General features: G+C 42.7%; 1 protein-coding gene across 3 annotated transcripts in view; it reads right to left on the reverse strand.

Annotated features, from left to right (window-relative positions):
• ttll7 (tubulin tyrosine ligase-like family, member 7) overlaps nucleotides 1-20,899 on the reverse strand; it is a 47,407-nt gene extending 26,508 nt beyond the window's left edge. The window contains exons 1-9 of one of the 3 annotated variants that reach the window (XM_035416190.1): nucleotides 20,695-20,899; nucleotides 9,731-9,908; nucleotides 9,295-9,429; nucleotides 7,300-7,421; nucleotides 4,798-4,865; nucleotides 4,479-4,637; nucleotides 2,063-2,279; nucleotides 1,439-1,603; nucleotides 190-348 (exon numbers count right to left, since the gene is read on the reverse strand). In XM_035416190.1, the coding sequence (XP_035272081.1) occupies nucleotides 190-348; nucleotides 1,439-1,603; nucleotides 2,063-2,279; nucleotides 4,479-4,637; nucleotides 4,798-4,865; nucleotides 7,300-7,421; nucleotides 9,295-9,429; nucleotides 9,731-9,755 (1,050 nt within the window). In that variant the 5' untranslated portion in view covers nucleotides 9,756-9,908; nucleotides 20,695-20,899. Of the gene's footprint in view, nucleotides 1-189; nucleotides 349-1,438; nucleotides 1,604-2,062; nucleotides 2,280-4,478; nucleotides 4,638-4,797; nucleotides 4,866-7,299; nucleotides 7,422-9,294; nucleotides 9,430-9,730; nucleotides 9,909-20,683 lie in introns of all 3 variants that reach the window. The other 2 variants (XM_035416191.1, XM_035416189.1) reach the window with 2 other exon arrangements.
• Nucleotides 20,900-22,537: the final 1,638 nt, after the last annotated feature.

Consider the following 22,537-nt stretch of genomic DNA (forward strand, 5'->3'; position numbering starts at 1 on the left):
TGCCAACCATTAGGCATGTGCGTTTAAAGGGATCATTAGTCCTGCTGTGTGCAATTACTATTAAAGACAAAATGAACAACTCCGATCTACAGAGAAGCATGTGTGAGTCATGCAGAACACATGATGCACACGTACATATATACACTCGTATAAACGCAGTAGCACAGTCCTCCCCTTCCCCCTACACACCTCCAGAAGCCACGGCTTCAGCTTGCGGTCCAGGATGATGTCGAAGCCCAGGACCTCGAAGCAGACGCTGTCGCTCCCTGGTGGCTGGCCGGGGCGGCACATGCGGTAGGCGTGCAGGACGTGAGGCTCGGCCACGATGAGGGTCTTCACCACCAGCTCCTGCGGAAGAGCACCTCAGGTCAGCGCCCCGCCGTGCGCTACGTGCTACGCGGCGCCGCATTATTTCGTTAGCGCCCCCCCTCCCCCCCTCGCGCCACCCAAACGCCCCCCGCGAGCCGCCCGCTGCTGACCCCGACTCGATCGGGGACGCGCTGAACGGCGAGCGGGCAGCGTGTAAATTGAATAGCGGAGCGACGGAGGTTCGCGCCACGCGACGGGCGATGTTTCTCCACCGGCTCCGTCGGGCCTTATCCCGGAGGCGCGGCATCGAAACACGCGCGCGCGCGTGTGTGTGTGTGCCGGTGGCCTGAAACTGTCAGCCCAAATCCCCTATCGGCCCCGGGGTGGACAGGAGCGCCCCTGGAGAGAGCAGACAGGTTTTGGTCTGTATCGCCAGCGCACAGCAGGGGGGTGGGGGGGGGGAGAGGAGAGGAGCTGGCATCCTGTAGGGGAGCAGGGGGAGAGCAGGACCGCACCAGCAGCCCCGCAGCGCTGGGCCCCGGCCTGGAGCCACAGGTGTCCACCAACGGGGGGGGGGGGGGATGTGTTTGTGTGTGTGTGTGTGTGTGTGTTTGTTTGTTTGTTTGTTTGTGTGTGTGCGCGTGTGTGTGTGTGTACGTGTGTGTATGTGTGGTTTGCTGTAGCCCACTGCTACTGGCCCACTCAAAGGTCCCTCCCTACAGGAATTAAATTAGCATAGTAGTGTCAGGGTTTAAATTAAATTAGAATGACAATACCAGACCCCCCATATTTCACATGTGTTAAGCTTTCATTAGGTACTGGCTCCAGTTGTAGTCTAAAGAGGTGCATAAATCTCAAGCAGACATATCTCACCACCGCCATAAACGCTACTTATTACACATTGTACACTATAAACTGAAAATGATTAATACCTTAGCATACTTAGAACAAATATGTGTAATACAAATATACAAACATGTGATGCTATATCATTCTGACAGCCATTAAATCATGCATGTTTGGTAGGTATAATGCTGATGTAATAGTGGTATTTTTTTCAGGAGAATTCTAGGCACCTTTGCAACACTTGTCATCTTAAAACACCGGCAAATTCAGCCGGTGTACTTACCGAAACGTCGCCCCAAAATTTGGCCACGTCATGGTCGTGGGTGCGGAGGAACTCCGTGAACCAGCCGATGGACCTCTTGCTGCCCTTGTCCACCGTGTCGTCCCTCTCGAAGTTTTCGTTGTGTTTGTTCACGGAGTAGTTCGTCAGGTGCATGTACAGCTGATTCTGAGAGGAAACGAGACGAAACGCTGAAACGGACAAGCAGGCAACATCTGCCTCTACACCTGCTGCCGGAAATCATCGCAACCACCGAAGACAATTAACTTTTCACCTTCCTCACGTGCACTTTTTTTTTTGTTTAAGCTGTTGTTTCGACTCGTTAGTCTTAGACAGGGCAGCTCGAACAGTATTTACAACAGACGTTCAGAAACCCGACCGCACTTCCTGCAAGAACTGGGCCTCGAGCGGACGCCCTCTTAGCTATCCGATACCTAGCGCTGGTAGCTGGGCTCTGTGTGATCCTTCATTAATCTCGCTCTGTCACGCATCGCTCTCAAGTAGCGGGCGGCGGCGTGTAAGAGAATCTGGAGCATGTGTCAAAGTGGGCCACGGCAGGTGCCGGGGGGCCCCGTCGGGGGACCCGGTCTTTAACGAGGCATCTGGTGCTCGGCGCTCCCCCCTCACCAGGTTGGACTCGTTGGGCACGTGGTACTTCTCCGTGCCCATCCGCACCAGGCCGTCGTTGTACAGGAAGATGCGGAGGGGGTCGCAGGAGGTGACCAGGATGTAGATCCTCAGGTCGAACTTGTAGCCCTCCATCAGGAAGGGCTTGTCCAGGTACTCCTGGACGATGAAGTGGTCCTGGGCCGGAAGCTTCTCGCAGTTTCTGATCAGGGAGATCCTGCAGAGGGGGGAACACGAACGACCCCATCTCTCATCAGTCGTCACGCGCATGAGAATAGTTAAACAAAATCCAAACTAAAAGGCTAAAGCAGCGATATGGGCCCCCACAGCTAGCCACCGTAAATGACTACACTCGAAGCTATTCTATGGGGTTCCTTACTTACTTACTATGTACGTGATAATAAGGGCAGACAAGCAGGTCCTTTTCTGCTGCTGAAAAAATGACACTGCTTCAGCCTCTTGTCACAGGTATTCAGCAGGAAAAATAAGCAGAAGGGCAAAGGTGGACTACACACACACTCCAACAAGGCCGATTTCTGAGTGCAGTACTTTAGAAATATCTGTTTCTGGCTTTGTTTTCTTTTCAATTTGAATACACCACACATCAGTTGATTTGAGTGGAGCATAGAAGCATACGTAATGGCAAGGGAACAGAGACCTTCACCACTAAAAGCAATAAATATCAATTATCTTCCCAGGTGCACGGGGCCAAGAACAAACTTTAGAAATTACCAAGCATGCAACAGGTCTCCCAATGAGACAGGATTCATCCACTGAGCACAAAGCCCAGTCCCCCTGAGCAATAACTAATTGTAATTGTCTCAGATTCCACATGATTTGACCATCTGTGCAGATACTGAACTACAACTCCATTAAAATAGAAGCTTAAATACATGTATATTGCCCAGAGAGGGAGGACTAAACGTTGAATGAATAATAAATTGATATGATGTGATGTAAATTGGGAAAATTAGTTTTCCCAATAACCAGCTACTTGTAGTAGTCATGACCCTCGTCCCTGTGGTAGAAATGATTCTGTCTGCTGCATCAAAATTCAGCACCAAAAGAATTATCTATGGCTGAGTCGTGTATTTATTTGAACGTATAGAAGGTCTAGACAGGGTTAAAAATCTTCGTCGCTATAGCAGTAAATTACAGGACATGATTGATGAGACACTAATGTCAGGTAATCAAAACCCACTTAAAGTGGCTGTTTAATTTGGCACCATTGGGAATCTTGTATGTAAACCCAATGCTTTTTAACAAGCTTCATTTCAGACACAAACAATAACTTCATTTAGTTTTCAGACTGAAAACAAATTACAGAGGAAGATGTAACTCAATTTCCTCCATCGTGCGACGAGTTTTCAAATTTAATCTTTCATCCTCCTCCAAAAGCCTATACCAAACTCAGCTTAAATCATCATTCAGTCTCTAAATGCAGTGGAATAATTTAGCCCATAGAGACTTTTATTCGTTGATAAATCGCAGCGTATTGTACCATAATGCTCATATGCTCAAAGCGCAGTAAAATGGTAGAATCCCGGCCAATCCCAAGTCCTCTGCACATCTGTTAGCCCCGATCCTAAACGAAACGCATTAAAACCCCCGGCAGAAAAGGTTCTGTTGTTGGAAAACAACCCCATCTATATTCACAACCTCAAAGACAATGAGGCGCCTCCCTTTTTCTGAGCCCAGTGGCTCTTCATAAAAGAAATAACTTGCACAGACACCCCTCCAACCATGGCATCGGTCCAGTGACATCATTGTCATAAATCACATGCTAATAAAGTTATGGTAAATGACAATTTCGGCTAATAGATATTCCGTAGTTGTATACCGAATGGCATCTGTGCTGCTTCTAATTCTATTTCTCTTGCAGGCCCTTTCAAAGCGCTGTGCTGTTAATGCTATCTGATCAGTCACTGGCCTGTAAACTGAAATAACGCTTTGTCTCTCCCCTGCTAAAAATGAAAACCTGCAGAAAAAAAACGATTTTGTTAGATCAGTGCTTTTGGCAATGCTTGACCTGATATGTTAACCGACTTTGGCTGGGATTCGCCAGGATCTTTTATAGTAAAGACGGAATAGTAACATAACGGCGCAGGTCTGCGCATCCTATTTATAGTCTGGCCGGGTCTCCATGGCGCCCGATAAGGGGACTCGATAATGACGAGCCGGGACCTTCGGGGAATGGGCTGCCCATGACTGCGTCCTTGCCGTGGATTTATGGATGGATGGGGGGTGGGGGTGGGGGGGGGAATGAAAATGAGGTCTGGCGTAAGAATGGCTTTTGGTCTTACCGCAGAATTACTCAATTTAGACCGGGCGCATTACTCCCGCGGATGGGCCGTGTGGCGGCCATCGTTCACTGCGGGGGGGGCGGACGGACGCCCCCTCTCCGCCCGTGACCTACCCGTGACCCATGGCGCCGTTGGCGGGCTTGACGATGAAGGTCTTCTGCTTGCGCTTCCTCCGCAGCTCCTTGACGTAGTTCTGGAACTGGGTGTACTCGGCGGGGAATATCCAGGTTTTGGGGATGAAGCCGTACTCCTGCGGCTGGCTCCTTATCATTCTGCGCACGAGAGAGAGAGAGAGAGAGGGGGGGATCGTGGGCGCGGCCCCGGCAGCGACACACACCCCACCACGGGTCTATTTGCCGAAAAAATAAACATTCCCGGCAAAGCCCTGGACACGCCCGGCCCATAATCTGCACGATGGCGGCGGCGGCTTACTTGGCCATGTTCCGTGCCAGGCAGTCCTTCCGGCAGATCTCGCCCATTCCCGGGAAATGGTTAATTCTCTGCGGCGGGAAACAAAGGAATAATAACACCCGTTAAACCTATTAAGTCGTTTCTTCCCCACCGCAAAAATAAATAAATAAATAAATAAATTCGTTTTTTAAAGACGCAATGTAAAAGCACAAAACCTCAAGTTGGATTACAACGTTCTGACATTTATGCCCAATTATGGACTCAAAACAAAAGGTGACTGCGAGACCTTTCTTAACCCTTATTTAGTTTACCACATCGTTTTTAATTTAAAGGGGAAAAAAAGCCGATCAATTTCTACTCCTAGGGGCAAAGTAATTGGTTCTGCTCCGAAGACCCTGCAATTGTAGGCAGTGACAGATGAATGAATTGCTTTGAATGCAAAAAAAAAAAAGAGGGGTAAAAAAAGAAAAAGAAACCTAGCTTTCCGTATTCTTTGACCAAATGAGGCTGAACAGCGACGTTAATTAGGCTCCTATGAACTGCGGCTTGACAGCAAACTTTCCGAGTAAATCAGTGGGAAAGAAAAGGAGGCGCGTTTTACAGACTGTGAAAGGAATTCACAATTACCCGAATGAGACCGCAGTAATTAGGACCCTGAGACCCTCAAGAACTCTCACAATCAAGCTGAAAGACAGCGGGTGAAAAGCATTAGGGCGAAAAACAAATTATTTATATGCTTTGTATATGCGCAGGTATATGTTTATATATTTACACTGCACGCACACACCAGTCGAAGGACAGATACAGGAATGAACATGTGTGTTTTTTGTCAACAGACCCAGGGTTTTGCGAATGACGAAACGCGTGTAATTAAAACTGAATTCTCCGCATCCGTTTCCATGCGCGCGCTGCTGTCGGAAAGGCATTATGGCGTTCGGGCATTTTCTAATCTTAACCCGAGGTGTTCGATGCCTGGAGCGCCTTGCTTTCTTTTCTTTTTTTTCTCCTTTATTTCTTTGCAAAGCTACGCGCCCACTGACTGAGCAATGATTTAAATCGATCCTCGCTGTCTGAGTAAACGAAACGGGCGAAAGAAGAGGAATCGATGGCGAGCTCCGCGGAGGCAGGTGAGAGCCCTGAGCGCAGAGCGAATAGAAACATTTTCAACCGACGCTTCGTTTCAGAGCCCTCCACAAGCGTTCTTTTCTCACCGAACGCGTCGGAAAACGTTCGCTCTTCAAACGTGCGAGGAGGTAGGCCCGCCACGGGCTCTCTGATAAACCACTAGGAGGTGGAAAAGGATGGAGATTCTAATTCCGCTCGATACCTCAAGATCGCGGGCGCAATTATCTCGACTTTGGGGGGCGACTGAATTAATTTGACACATTCAGAAACTTTAAACGACACCTCGTTTAACCCGCGACAATAGCGTTACGCGGGTGGGGCTGCCTTTTGGGAAGGGGCGAGAACAGAGAGGGCTGGGAGGGAAACTAAAGAGCGAAATAATGAATGGCACGAAGCAGCACTTTCTGTGACATCTCCGCGCGGTTCATTGACGATGTCACAGACGTATCCGAAGCACAGATGAAAAGCCGCAGGTGATTCACGGGGAACGGAAGCCGGTCTTGCTGTTACTTCCCGCGTTGGGTTGAGCGCGGGTGGCGAGGCGTCGGCCGCTTTGAAGTAACGGGAGCGGCGGCGGGGCGGGGCGGGGCGGCCGGCATTGCGCAGCAGTGGGAGAGCGAGGCGGCGCCCCCGGGACGCTCCACCCCAGGGACCGGGGACGGGCACGGTGGAGGGAGGGACGATGCTTCCGGTGCTGGCACCGAGCCAGCCCCGCGCTGGCCCCTCCCCCCCCCCCTCGCGGGGGCCCTCACCTTGCGCGACTTTCACGGCGCGGCGTGGCTCACCTGGCGTCACCCGGCTCGATGCCGCCGCCGGGCGCCCGCACCACCGGGTGGCGCTCCCCGCTCACCGCGCAGTTAACCGGTCCTCGGGCGCCGCTCACCCTCGGAAACCGCCGGCAGCCGCTTGGCAGGCGCCCAAACGAGGTTACGGCTCCCGCCCGCGTCCTTGCGCCTTTTCATGTTCCATCGCTTTGTTTTCGTGCGAGGCAAACGGGTGTTCAGCACAGCGTGGGACGAGATCAAGAGCTTGTCTAGCGGGCATTTGTTTTCCGTCCGCATGCTGGTCCCCTCCTCCAAGCCACCCATAATTCTTTGCTCAGCGCATTGTTCTGTGCTGCTCTGCTACCGGGAGAAAAGTTTTATCACAGCTACCTTAAATACGGGCTTCTGAAAGTTTGAAGCGGCTGACGTTCCTGTCACCCACACAAGATTACGGCAACGCCACCTAGAGTGCGTGGGATGCCATAACAGGTACATGTAACTACGCTCTCTTCTGTCTAGCTCCCTACAACCTAAAGCTGAGGAAATAAGGCTTTAAAACAGCCCTTCCTGCATCTGAATAAGGCACAGCGTGATTCTGCAAAGAGGGTCGCAGATGTAAACGGACGTGTAGCACCTGGTAGTTCCTGAGCTCAGCGATTTTCTCGTGCTGCACCGCAGAGTCGTTCCAGATGAGGTTGGCCGTTTCGTCCTCGTCTCTGGTCTTCAGGAAGGCCATTTCCCCGATCACGATGCGCACTGAGGAGCAGGAGCACCCCTTACTGATCAGTCATTAACCAAACATTTGTTTGCAAAACACAGTTATTACTTCTCGTGAGAACCATTACTGCGAAAAACGTTTGTGTGCAGATTCTTAAAAATTTTCAGTCTGAATAGAGCATATATGCATCTAAATGTAAATCCACTCAACAAAATTGGTAAGCTTTACATACATAGATACAATTAAGTGCTTCTCAATTACTGAAATATGCAGAGTAAAATGGTTGCCGTAATGCTAATTTATAAATGTGTGTGCGTGATTGTGTGTGTAAATATGCACACACACGCACACACACAGCGACGCACACACGCATTAAATTCTATTTTTAAATAACAGAAAAGCAAATGAAACTACATTATTTAAGAATGTATTGAACCTCACTATTCTGCATTGTTCAAGGACATAGACATTCACGCGTCCTTACAGTAAGGTATCAATTTCAAAACTCATTTGCTTCTCAAAGCAATATGCAGTAGCCCGGCAACACAGTAAGTTATAACACGTTTCAGAAAGATAAATTAAGTCAGCGTAATGCATTTATATCCCAGTGAAAGCTGAAAGTAAGAGAGGCAGGTGGCCCACCTATTCAGACATTAATCCAATAACTATTCATTATTCAGTGACTAATGAAAAATTCATATGCCCTAACGAAATAAGGTATTAATTAATTTCTTGAAAGTCTTCGAAAGCTACGAGATGCCATACCTAATGCTGCGGAATTGCGTTTTTTATGTTTCGAAAGGCGGCACCAATTAGACCAGTGTTAAATGTTTCATGCCATTTTGCAAACATACACCTAATTAATCTCACAAAAGCTTACCAAAAACTAAACAATGTTGAACACATGAACGTGTCTGACAAAATCTGAGGTAAATTGTTGATTCATTAAGCTTTCGCGTGATGAAATAATCGACTGGTGCCAGTAGTCCTCTTTCTTGCTTGAGCCTTTGTTTTCTCAACCACTGCTAACTGATGTTTAAAGAGAGAAAGGCTACATGAAGTGTTCTACGCAGTGCATTAGATGACAGCTGGATTAAATGCATCTATTTTCACTTCTCAAAAGCCTTTTTCAAACTATTTGTCTCAGCTGCTGACTACACACTCAGCTGCATTGCGGCTTACCCCTTGAGATACCGTGGCGCAATTTATACTTAAGGAAGGCTTATTCAGCCGTTTTACACCCTCCATTTTAGAATTTGCCGCCAATGTAAATTATCACTCACTCCTGTCCTTTTGAAGTCAACAAAGAAGGTCTAGCGCTTTTGTTAGCGAAACCCTGAACGATACTGTTAAACTACATTTTATCGCTTTTAGATATGTACTGTAGAAATCTGGAGTCACACATCCAAAAATCTGGCAATTCATTTTTGTAGTGGGACATGAGTCTCTGGCCTTAATCTCAAGAACCACATATTTTAATATGCTGAAACTTACGTTACCAGGGGCATTCAATATAATGTATAAATACTTGTGCTTTTTTTCTGTGGGGTCTCAAGTGATAAAATTAAATGTTTTGCACTAAAGACTAGACTGGTTATGTTTCTCTTTGTTTTTAAGCTTGGGTGGGCAAGTTTAAAGTTCACCGTGCTATTTTAAAAACACCCTTTCACTCTTGCAGTGATCAAAGGGTGACCACGATCTGGACCAGCTTTTACGCAACACAGAAATTGACAACCCAGAAAACACATTTAAGGTTTTCTAGAAGCCTGTAAAACAGCCAACTCTGGACTCCAGGCTTTAAAAAAAATGATGGCCAATTAAATCCACTCAACATCATTTTAGTTCATTTTAGCCAAGGGGGTAATAACCCAGGCCACCACTGCAGTGTTAAAATAGATTCGGACTGCGTACCGATCTCATATTTGGTTCCTGCCACGTTGGCTGAGATGGATCCCTTCTTCTTCTTCTTGGTGCGGACCTTCCTCTTCCCCCCGTTCTGATAGGACAGAGCAGACGGCAGGTTCACGGGGGATGTTCCTTGATCCTCTGTAAGGAATCACACCACATTCAGAGAGATCATGGAGCACGATTAGCGGCAGAGGGGGTGGGGGGTGGGGGGTGGGGGGGGACCGAAGCAGAAACGCGCACCATCAGAAAGCCCATTTACCAAACGCTGCAGGGAAGCAGCAATAGACGGGCTGAAGAGCCCCAGCTCCACTGAGCTGGAGGTGACTGTTTTCCGTCACTCGTCACTCATTGTCAGCCCGAGTTACCGTGGTTCCAGACCTGGTAACGTCCGAGTTAAGTAATCCTGCGTGACAGGCCTTAGGAGCGGTGTCAAACTCACCTCCATCGTTGGGGAGGGAGGGCATCTCACGGGTTGACGGATCAAAGGCCCGGGCTGAATTTTCTGCCAGGCTGTTAGGACTGCAGACAGGCCTCTGCCGATGGACTCTGTCTTCCCTGTCTTAATGAATTTCTGGCACCATCGCAGCCGGCAGAACCTGCAGGATCTCCTTTCTGGCCTTTACAAGAGAGAGACAGAGGACACAAAAACTGAATTAATGGGAGGCTCCACCATTGAGTACTTAGCAGACCAGAGGAAAATGTCTGGTGTCAGCTGTGGAATGAGAGCTTTTACAGCCCTAATCCAGGGTAGAGAGGAGAGCGCTTCAGGCAACTGGGAGAACGTTCTGAGGGCGACCAGTCGACCAGCAGCCCAAATAAATATCCGACCATCAATGTGATGAATATTGTTTCAAAAGAACGCGGGTCATGTCCAATGGTGCTGTATATCCTGCTAAGAAGTGGGTAACATCCCCTGCCCCGCTTAGTGTTTTGAAAGCCGCTTGATTCATAGTGAAATATTAATGCCGGTGCTGCATCTGACAAAGGGTTTGTTTCCCTCCGTTCAATGTTTTGCAGCTCACCTTGATCGGCCATCTTCCGTCCACTCAAGAGACTCATCTGACCTTCAAATATATCTCTGCTACACTCAGTTCAGATAGCTGCTGGTGTTGCTATGAAAATAAGCTTTCATCGGCATACATCTGCTGTAAAAAACGTTCCTAAGGGCAGCAATTAAATTATATTTTACACTCCTCAATTAAAATGAATCAAATTCATTAAGGTACAGTATAGGCAGACCGTGTACAGTATTTAAAAAATTCACTTCTGCAATTTGCCTGCATTTAATAACACTGATACACGCTAATTCATGCAACAGATTTTAAAAAAGAGAACAACAGTATCCTCTGGTGGCCATTTCATGTAAAACAAGTCAGCATGGCAAAATTCTATTATAGTATATTGTACTGGGGTTTATAGAATATTGAATGGACTATTACATTGTAGATTCATGCTTTACACATGCTTAATATCTAACGGTTCACCTTAAACAATTAGGTGAGTTAAAAAATAACAGTATATTAGTCATAATAAGGTAGAGATACATACACAAGCAGAAAGAAAACATTTAATAAGGCGAAGCAGTAAAAAAGATAACCAATTGCTTTGGTTCGATTCATATATGAGGGATAAGTGACAACTGTGAAGATATGATGCGCTCTTTGTCCTTCATTTCAGTGATGTCAACACCAGACAGGAGACATGACGAGCTGACTGCTGACACCGCCGCTCCCCAGGGTGGGATTCTGTTCAGCCCTCGCACTTAGCTGCTTCCAAGAGCCGCACTCCCGAGGAAAAAAAAATCCATGCGCTCTGGCTTCGATTAGCTCTCCATGGCCCTGTTTCTCCAACACTAAGAGCCGCAGAGCACTCTCTTACCGTCCCCGTGGACTCGGGGGTCGTCTGCTCCGCGCTGACGCCAGTCTCACCGGGCCCTCGGCTGAGATGTCTCAAACGCGCGCGATTCTTTCACCGGCGGGGTCAAGGGTCCATTCAATGACCTGACAGACGCTGCCTATCAGATGCAGGCGTTGTCAAGCTCGTGAAATAAGATTATAGTACGGTGGAACGCGCTGCTGTTTATACGTTTACAAAATGAACAGTTCCATTCTGATCTGGTGAAATATCACTCAGGGAATGCGTTCACACTATTTCCACAAGAGGGCACCCTTGCAATAGTTTTAAATCATGATGGTTTTGTACTTCATCTCACCCATTTTATTGCAGTTTTACTTTCATTTCTTGTCCTACTGATTCTCTATTTCCATAACTGGCTATTTGATGCGGTTTGTGACTAACTGGTTAAAATGCATTATGTTATCCCTTAGAGACAACTCTTGTTGAATATCCTAGTCCTACACCATTCCACTGCACTACTGCTAACCACAAATCTGCCATTATTATTCTGATCTCGATAGAAGTATTAAATTAAACCGATCATTAAACTGTTTTTTGAGCATCAGGAGTGATACAGTTTGATTTCATTCTTGTGCTGGTAGTATTTTCCTTCAAAAGCCGAGCTAATCTGAATTTCGGTCCGGCCTTCTAATTGCTCTTGAACCCACAGTCTTTTAACTTCACATCTTCAATTTTTTTTGACTATGGAAAATACCTCGATAAATTGAACACTGAATTCCCACATATATTCCCCATAATATTACTTGCAAAACTAATAGAATTTTTAATAACACATTCAGACACCTGCTAGTGTTGTTTCTATGGTGGTTCCAAGCCCAGTAGTGAATTATGTTCTCTCCTGTGTGCCAGATGTCATTGCCAAATTTGTCAGGACAAAGAACTAAGGACGTTAAATCAGATTTTTTAAATTACGCCTTGCATAGGACACTTCCTACTTGGTACCAATGACAAATAAAATGTCCTTGCCACGACATGGCAATTTCCCCCAAAAACAAGGATTTATACGGAATGTGCAACTCGGACATGGCCCAAATAGACAGTGGCTGTTTTTCCTGATGGGCCATGCAGACGGCTGGCACACACAGCTCGGAACGCCGGCTCAGAACGTGTCGCCGCAGCTGCGCTACCTAACGCAGAATGGGCCCTTTGTCGGAGCCCCCTGTTCACCCAGCCCCCGAATGTGTGAACCTGAACTGCAGCCGCGTGGCTAACGCACGACAGATCGCCATTTCATTAATGCCGACGTGCTGGGCGACCCCGCGACCCCATCTTACAAACTCTGTCTTCCTTGCCACGCTGGAGGGGTTCATCGGTTAGTATCTGTGCCCGCTGCAGTACATCTAATCTAATGTAGTATAAACCTCTGAACAAAGAAAGTGTCAAACAAACTCTGATGGCCGCATAAGGTTCCACTTTCTCTGTTCGAATCGAGTAAGAAAAGAACTAATCATTATCACAACAGGGTGATACTGATTAGGGTAAAAATAGGTTTTCATTGTGTTATCTACTTATGAGGACCTGAAGACTTCCCTTTTAGAGAAACCTGACACCTACAGAGTGAATTTAATAAATTGAATAAATACTTTAAAAGCTGATTGCCTACACCACTTTGTGTAGGTAACTCACGATTTCACTTGATGGAAGTGCTCACACCGAATTGCTGTCACAACGAACCGTTGATGGTTCATATTCACACTGCATGACATAATATATGCCAGCGAAATTGATCTCCCCACTGTTTGACCTTGGTGAAATACAATATAGTGCCAACGCATACATAGAAAGGACATACAGCATGCAAGTGGAATTGGGATTGGAATTGAAGCGGACTCCAACTGGCAAATTTAGGAAAAGGTTACTCAGAACTCCTCTCCCCTCTGCCCATCACGGTCACACACACTGCATTACAGTACAGCATGTTTATGTATATCACATCATACTATGTTTAGGTACTTTATAGATGGTTAAATTTTAAAGAACAACGCTAAACAAAGATAAGCTTCTTTGCCACTATAAACAAGTCTCTATCCTACAATGTGTCGATCTACAGGGCAATTTGCATTCAAATTGCCTTTTCCGTAAGAGTAAAAGGCGGTATAGGCAGACCCCGTCCGTGATGAAACTGACTGGCATTTCAACTGCCAAATGGATTTTTTATTTTTGCACCTAAATAGTTTTGTCAATCAGAGCTCTATGTTTCACAGCATCAGATGGCATTTCAATCTAAATACCACTGACCAATGCTTGCAAATAGGCTATTCTTAGGAAGAAACAGCTTGTGTTTTACAGAATGGAAACCTTAATGTTTGAATGCGTGAAAGAGTTGGATGAACTCACATGAATAGTGCATTTCTAAAAAATATATAGCAATATCATTTCACGACAACATCTTTTTCACCAGTGGTTCATGGCCCTAGCAAATGCCTATTTCTTCCATTAATTCAGGATCTGTATTTGTGGGTTTGTAAAAACACACTTTATTTTAGCATCTTACTGACACAAAGCTGAAATGAGGCACTACGAAATAATAATACTCATGTTCCAAAGGTATATTGTAATTTCAACACCATAAACAAGCATTCATCTTCAAGAGGAACTGCCATTCAGTTGAGAATGCGGGTGAATGCGTTCATGTGTGTCATTACTATTACACGCTAATATTTCCGGTGCTCATCCCTCCAAAACACGTTGTGCCTTTAATATCTTGGTTGCTACTAACTTGAGATTAAAGTTGGAAGCATAGCATACCTCAAAGTACTATAAACATCATCATTTCACTCTTAGAGAGTGGAGTCAGTCAGTGCAGAGCGGGACAATTCAAGTGCCTGACAAAACAAGAACAAGTATTCCCTTCACTTACACACACTGACACAGACAAACCTTCCTTACAGGCCTCTCTTCGAACAATACAATGGGCTTTCTCGCTTCAGGGCTTGCACTGAATCTTCTCTGTGGAGTACTGAGATGTCTAAATGTTTCAGGCTTTTATAAACTGTACAGGCTGTCTTTCTTGCCTCTACCTACCAGGATAGATCCATCCATCCTTCCAATGGCTGTAATTAAATCAGAATTAAACTGTTTGTGACCAAAACCAAAATAACCACTTATGTTTGGTAATATGTCAGTTATAAATGTCTACTCATAATTTGCTCAAGTATTATGAAGTGCTACAATGACATACTGCTCATGTAGGCTATATGTTGTCAAAGAAGAGCAGTGGAAGAGCATGCACTATTCTAATTGAATGTGTACAATGAGAATTTTTGTTTGGCTTGTATAATTTTTACATATACTGTAGTTATAATAACTAAATATACTTTTGTGTTTGATTGCTATTCGTTTACGGCTTCCCTTGCTTGTTCTCTGTGACCGTACTATGAACACGTTTGATCGGAGTCTTAAAATGAATAATCATTCATCTCTTTCTCTTCAGGAAACACTTCTTAAATTGTCATGGCTGCGCTTACTTTGGTATTCAAATCCAGTCAACATAAGGTTTAGGTTTCTCCAAAATCTAAAATTAAACTGATGGCACGGCTAAGGCTACATAATATGGGGATATAATTAGCAGGCCCATAGTCAAAAGGTTGCAGACAACCAGCTGTCAACTACTTGCTTTGCCTAACTAAACTATCCATTATAAGCAAATTAATAAGCATTCAGGAATGAGTGGGAGTGTTTAAAAAAACATTTTTTTAGAAGTTTTAGGTGAATCTATTTATGAGCAAATGTCCACAGTAATACTATAAGAACATTCATTTCAGAACTTCCAATGATCGAAATATATTCTAAATGAGCAAGAAATATTGTTTCTATTGAAAAACATTCAGGTAGCCATAGCAACTACTGGTTCAATATTAGGACATCAATCATTGGGATCAACAGGAATGTAGGTAGCCTACTAGTAATTATGACTCTCCTCTATACTATCTATCCTGAAATAAAGTGGCATGTGAAACATTATCTTGATAAATGTATTAATTGCAATATGAAGACAATTCTAAATATTGAGTCCAGGGATATTGCGAGTAACCGGTTTCACCATTAACTGTGCGTAACCACGATTATCAAACTGTATGAATTTTGGAAGCTACAGAATCTAGCTACAGTATTCAGCATTACATTCAACATTGCCCTGTCAAAACTCCTCTCATGATACATCTGAGTCATCTTGTCTGTGTGCGCGTTGTGCCTGGCTGGCTAGTGGCTTCTTTGTGTGTGAGTGCAAAGACAGTGCCTATGGTGAACAACAGTGTACGAAAGGAGACTGTGAGAACGGCAGAGCTTTTGAATATGTAAACAATAACCAGGAGAGGTTGCTGAAGAAGATGGGTAGCCAATCCAATTTGCAAAACATGCTGACGAAAAGTGCTCCTGAAAGAGTTCAGAAATCCAAACACAGGCATGCCACAAAGACAAGGACAGCCCAGTGCTCAGAAAAACACTCAAACAATGAAAACGTTTGACGCAATAAACCAATCAATGCTGTTGTTCTCGTTTGGTTTGTTTAGGCTCGTATGTCCATGTTAGGACGTCACATAACAAAACCTTTGCTTTCAGAAAGTGGTCCTGCCTGAACTCCCTGCAACACTGCCGCCCACTGGAGATGCAAGGAACTGCAATTAGATGACAAGGACACCAACACCACTTAAAATACATCAAAGAGCAGTGAGTGTCTAGCCTTTGTTTTCATCTCAGGAGATTACACTTGGAGTCAGAGGCATACACCACCATGAAGCCCAGAGAACTAACTATGGCTGAAAAACAATTAATCTGTAAGCTGAGAAAAAAAGAAGAATTCATTAAGAAGGATAACACAAAAACTGGGCACATCAAGGACTGCAGTTCGGAAAGTCTTAAAAGAGAAAGAAACCACTCGTGGACTCAGAAATAAATAAAAAAAACAACAGGTTGGCCAAGGAAGACAACTATCATAAGCCACCATATGCAGAAGACTATGAGAGCATAATTATTAAGGCTATTACAAGATGTAAACCTCTCATCAGTTACAAGATTTAAAAGGCCAGATTAGAATTGGCCAAAAAATAAGAGTTAAGAGAGAAGAGTTATGGAACACAGTTTTATGGACAGATGAAACCAAAATAAACCTTTACCAAAGTGACAGAAAGCCAAGTGTGAAGAAAGGAAGGAACAGTCCATGTACCAATGTATATGAAGGAGATGCATTTGTTTTCTGTGATTTTCAACAGATTTGCCTTTGACTTCTCGAAGACTACAGCCAATATTTTCTGTGGCAAACACCCAGCCTTACTGATTAGAAATCTACAGTACTGGTATACCCATGTGTTTTTGAGAGTCTAATATAGCTGGTAGGAGTATTGATAGACTTAAATTAATTCCTAACACACTGAAAAAAAAACAATGCTTACAGAATTACTTTTTCATGTGCATTACTAGTAAACAGGTATTGATAATAGTAAGTACAAGCAAGACATTATTCCTTACACAACATTTCTTAACTGAATTTCTTAACAACATACTCAGATATGGGCCACAAAGGCAGAAATTTTGTTGGTGACATGAGAATTCAAGATACAATATCGGTGAAAACAGCAAATGAGGTGAATTGAAATTATTAACCTGTGACTGATTGAAAAAGAATCAATTTGGTGCAAGTGAAAAGGTTGAACACGTTTAGATCAACACTTCATCAAGAGTTCTTATCAAATAGAGTTCAGATTAGCTCATGTTAGTATAGCTTCTTTTCCTCAAATTGAACTAGGACATCATAATTTCTAGTGGTAAACTCGTAGGCCTAAAACCTAGGCCTAAATGCCTCTGTCACAAATTAGCTCTTAATATTATTTCAGGATAGTGATACAAAAACAACCACTTGAAGTACCTAATATACAAATAGAGGCCTGGCTGTATTGATAGTCTTACATCTGAACTGCATTACATTCCTTACTTGGGTACTAGTTCACATTTTATGATTCACTCTCTGCATACAAATATTCTGCTTTAATTCATGCTTATTGTCTGGTTTTCTTGCGCACTGTACTTTGACATATCTTCACCAAATATAACAAATACAAATAAAACAGATAATCAACTCAAAGAAGAAATATGTTGTTCCCAAACAAGTCTATGCCTGCCCATAATCATATCCACATTATGTTAAGATTTACAGCATTATGTTATATGAAGCACAGACTAATGCTCACAGGACTGATTAAGATATCCAGATTATCTGTACATTTATGCCATACAGGTCGCCACATTACAGACAGACATCAGCCAAATATGTATGCAGTTCTCTACATTAGCCAGGGACATTGAGTGTATAATTTACAGTAGCAAGATTGTTAATTTCTGATTCCAATGTGCCTTCTGCGTTTTACTATATGACATGGCTAACACTGTCATTTCACCTAGTTCTCATGAGTGAAAATCAGCCTTGTTTTGAACATCACACATTTTCACCCAGATCGTTTAAACCATTTTTTTCCAAATAAAGATTAATTTGTAATTTCTCTACTTGCTCTCATGTCAAGGAGCTTTTTAAAAAAAAATAATTTAAAAAAAATCCTTGATTCATTTTATCTTTAGTAAATACCACTAAGTGGTTACTACACATTTTAGCTTGATAACCAATTGTACTGATCAGGGACACATTTCGACTGAATGAATAGCTACTTGAAATGGAACTGTCATTCATACAGCCTGAACAGTAAATCTTAAATAGTGAAGCTAATCAATGTTTTTCACACAAATGCAAATAGCCCCAGTGTACAGTCATTCAATTATTTTTAAGAAGGCTAATACACAGGAAACTTTAGCTAGTTTCTCCCTTTTAGCCTTAATATTACAAGACTAAGACCCCACCCCCCCAACCTCTTACCTGAAATATTAGAAAAGGGCTGCTAGGTAGCTTGATCAGTAAAAGTGAGCACCCTGGTCTCAAATCTCAAATTTCTATGTTAAATTAGCAGTAAATCCGTTATAATGTGTTCTTGTTAAATAATTCTATAGCTGCATACCCAAAATGCAATCAGAAATGATTAAAGCTCTTCAAAATATGTAGGCTAATATGTAGGTATTTGGTAGCAGTGCATTTACAAAATAAAAATGTAAAGTTTTAGGCTAATTGAAATAATGGTTTCAACAAATAAGCAGGCAGGTTCTCAAGTCTGAGTACACCACAATTAATTTTGTTGTTCTAGTACAAAAAAATTCCAACCAAACGGTGTGAACAGGAAGTGCTGTTTCTGAAGTCACACTGCATACTGTTAAGGGGGAAAGGTGTTGATGGAAATTTCAAGCACATCTTGAGACTAAAATGGTAAAGACTTTTATTGGATTTGTGTCATTGTTCCTACATGTCCCTGCAGATCTTCATTGCATAGTCAGTAAACTGAAAATACACAACAGTTTTCAAGACATTATATTCCAGGACATTTTATGTGAGCATGTTACACCTGTAATAGGGGGAGACTTTGGTCCTTTACCTCGGGGGGGATGGGGAGGGGTAGCACCAGCTGCAGTTTTGACCTATTTTGGTCTATAATGACACACTAAAAATATTTTCCAGAAATATTAGGAAAATTTCTCATTTTCCATGACTGTAAAATTACATCACAAAATTCCAGATTTTCCAGGACACATGAGAAAACTGCAAATAGTTTTCTCAAATTCAAAAATATATTTAATACAGCTAGGCTATTCATTCAAACATATGTAAACTTAATTTGAACATAAATTGTTCCATCATTGCACAGAGGACTTCTGCAACAACAACAAACAAATGCATGAAGTTCTCATATGGCACGACAAGCTAAAACCCTTCAGGTAGAAAATAACTACAAAATAATATAGCTTAAGAAGCACTTAAAGTTTTTATAGTCAGAAATTTTACAATATAGCCTATTGGCTAATATTGAAGCAAGAAGACTGACTGAAGTGATGTACAGGCTACATTCTACAGGGATTTGATTTAAATGCGGCTTTGGTGCTGAGTCCATTAGTTAAATCAGAATTTCATATAAACATGAGCTTTATCCATAATCACTTATTATTAAATAACAGTGCTGTACTGCCTTTAACTACGTGACAATATAGATCATGACAACAAATTGAACATAACGTTATTCGTATTATACTTTCGCTCACTGTTCACAAACAATACATGCCCTTCATTGTCCTTTCTTATTTCTACGTGTGTCTTTATAATTATATTGTAATAAAAATGGGAGAGATTTAGCCAGCTTGCAGTCAAACCCTGCATTATCGTGAACAGCCTTCCGTCAGCTGACTAGGCCAAATTTACGCTTTGCTAAGGCCAGAAACGTTGGATTTAAACTACGGCTATTGATACCGCGGAGACAGCATCTTAAGTATTTGAATTTGAATCAATAATGTGCCTTGCTTTACACTCCTGTCAAAATACTGTAACTAGCTAGTCCTTATGAAATTTCTATAGCGACTGGTTAAATCAATGTAGCCTATTCCTTACTCATGCAGCCTGACTGAGGTAAGCCAAGGCAAGGAGCCAGGAGGTGGCTATTAATAGCAGGTCACGGACACAATGAATGTTCAACATAGCAAGGCTAACAAAAGGGATAATTTCTTGTGCATAATTAAGAATGACAAACTAACTGAGTATCTATATATTGGATGAAAACGCACATACATAATTTTAAGCTTGTGTTTCTAGTGATGCAGATTCATACTTTGCTTGCTAGCTAGTCTAGCCAAATTATCGTAACGTGAAGTACTGTACTGCCGTAACTAGGCATAGGCATTTGTCATCAAAGGCTAAGTGAGCGCATCTAGCTGGCCAGCTAACCATTTAGCTACTGTGCTGAAACTGTATTTATTAGGACATTCATTTAGCTTACTATATCATACGAAAGACCATATTAGAGTATTTGCAGATCTATTTTAAAAACGTTAGCTAATGCTGAAAAAGGTTATCAGACTCTGTCTCGTAAACGAGCCGATAACAACGTTGTCTTCATGAATGAGATAACGTTTGCTATTTGATGCATAGCCAGCGAGTCCCTCTGCCGTTAGCTTCCCACGGTCACTGGTAGCTAGTTAGCTACCGAGACAGGACGCTGTGATAGAAATAATGCTGTTGGCATCATAAAATTGACTTTGAATCATTTAAACTATTAGCTATTTAAACTATAAATACGATTTCGTGTAGTATACAAATATCTCGCCAGGTACCTAGAAAATAAGCACAACTATTCCAGCCAGCTAGCAATCAAGTCATATACAGTAGCTAGCTTGCTAGCCACCACTTGGCTAACGTCCAGATTAGTGGGTAGCAAACGTTAAGAGACCGATACGGCTAACGGGCTAGTTGGCTAACTACACAATGAACTGCTTTATCCGTCATGTTTGAATTAGCTGACCAGCATAAGACAATTATCTAGGTAATAAATCCCGATAAAATTGAATGATTTTTAAAAGGGGTAAGAAAAAAATATATATATATATGATAGCGTACCGTAACGTTACCTTCTTGTCCAGTCGCTTTAGGGTGGGGAGGTTGATTCACTGCATGCCAGTGATTGTAAAGCTTTGTTTTAATTGACAAAGTACATTTACTATTTTGTAAAAATATTACTCTTTAATTCTGATGATGTCACCGAACGCTTCCAATGAACCGTCCTTTTTAGGTTTTACAACTCACTACCACTGAAAATTGAGGGTTAAAGCTCCCAGGGACTGAACCATTCTGTTTGTCGTGGGGGATATGATATTACAGTAACTTAAATTTGTGCGTAAACCCACGTATGTGCCTTAGACTGAAACATTAAGTTACAATAATGTATACGTATTAACGTATACATTATTGTGCATTTTGTTTTAAACATTACCTGACAATTCTGCCTCATATATTCACCCATGTAGTTACTATAGTTGCGGTTTCCAGTGCAAACAGCGGTCTTGACAACATGTATTAACCGGCATATTGCTCTATGCGGTGCACCTGACACGAGTGCATGGTAGAAAATTGATTAATGTAGCCAAGGAGGTGAATAACTTATTTGCAAAAAATATATATGTATTATTTTCTTTTAAAGCAACAATCTTTCCAGGCATAACAATAATTTTTTCTTGTCGGTGCGTAACATTTCCAGCATGCCTACTGAAAAACTTATTAGTTGTTTACACAGAAGAAACAATATGTGTTCTTTCATGCACTGATAGATACGTAATGTCCTCGTCTAAATTGTTTCTCAGTTGTAACTATAATATCTTGGCACTGCTGGCTGTCTTCTGCGCATAACTTGTCCTGGTCGAATCGTTGCTGGCGCACGATGAGTTAAATTGGCTATGGGACTACCTTACCTTTAGCCTACTGGTCAATTCGATTTGTTCCAGAGAATCGATACAAATCAATACAGACCATGGATAATAACATTCCTTTGTACACAATACTTTAGGTGTGCATCCAGCAGCGAAACCGACAACAATGCAATTCCTCCGGAGAATTGCTAAGTAAACAATTGGCATTCTATCGAGGTTTCTCCCTGCTGCATATTTTTGGGACTAAAAAATATTTTGTTGGCTGGATCCTTGCCTGATAAAATCGAATTTGCTGTGCTTTATTGTCGTATGTGGATTTCCAAAACGCATGGAAGGTGAGCTAGGTCCCAGCTTGTTTTACCACCTACATGTTACAAATGAAGGAACGGTTGTCCCTATAACACTGGCATCGTAAAAGTTTATAGAGGTAGAACTGTGAGTTTTTACTTCTTTAAAACGGCATATCGTGTGACCAGACTGATTTAAGATGTCACCATGAAAAATTAATGAATGCAAATAAACAAGAATATGGGCTGGTGCGACTTAAGGGGTTTATGTACATTTTGTTCATAGAAAGTAATCTGGGGATATTACATACACACACTGCAGTTTTTTACTTACTTTTAAGTTACCGGTCATAAAGGTTAAAACTGAAGCAAATATGAATATTGGAATTCTCTAATGGCCAATTTCTTGATCAGTTAAAGTTGTTGAAAACATTCAAATTTCTTCCATGCATTTTAAAAATAATTTTATTACAATGTAGGCACATTGTCATGTGCTTCACTTTTGAACTTTTAGTTACAGTGACTAGGTGACCATCAGCATTTTTGTCTGCATACATACTTAGAGTGCTGTGAATAAGTATTTCCCCCCTTCCCGATTTCCTATATTATTGCTTATTTGTCACCACAATGGTGTCAGATCTTTAGATGAAATGTAATACCAGACAAGGGGAACCTGAGAAAACACATAACACGTTTTAAAATTATTAAAAAGTCAAGCACCCATATCACCCATGTGAAAAATTAATTGCTCTGTTAAACTC

The sequence above is a fragment of the Anguilla anguilla genome, chromosome 4 (genome assembly GCF_013347855.1).
Source record: "Anguilla anguilla isolate fAngAng1 chromosome 4, fAngAng1.pri, whole genome shotgun sequence".
Taxonomy (NCBI): Eukaryota; Metazoa; Chordata; class Actinopteri; order Anguilliformes; family Anguillidae; genus Anguilla; species Anguilla anguilla.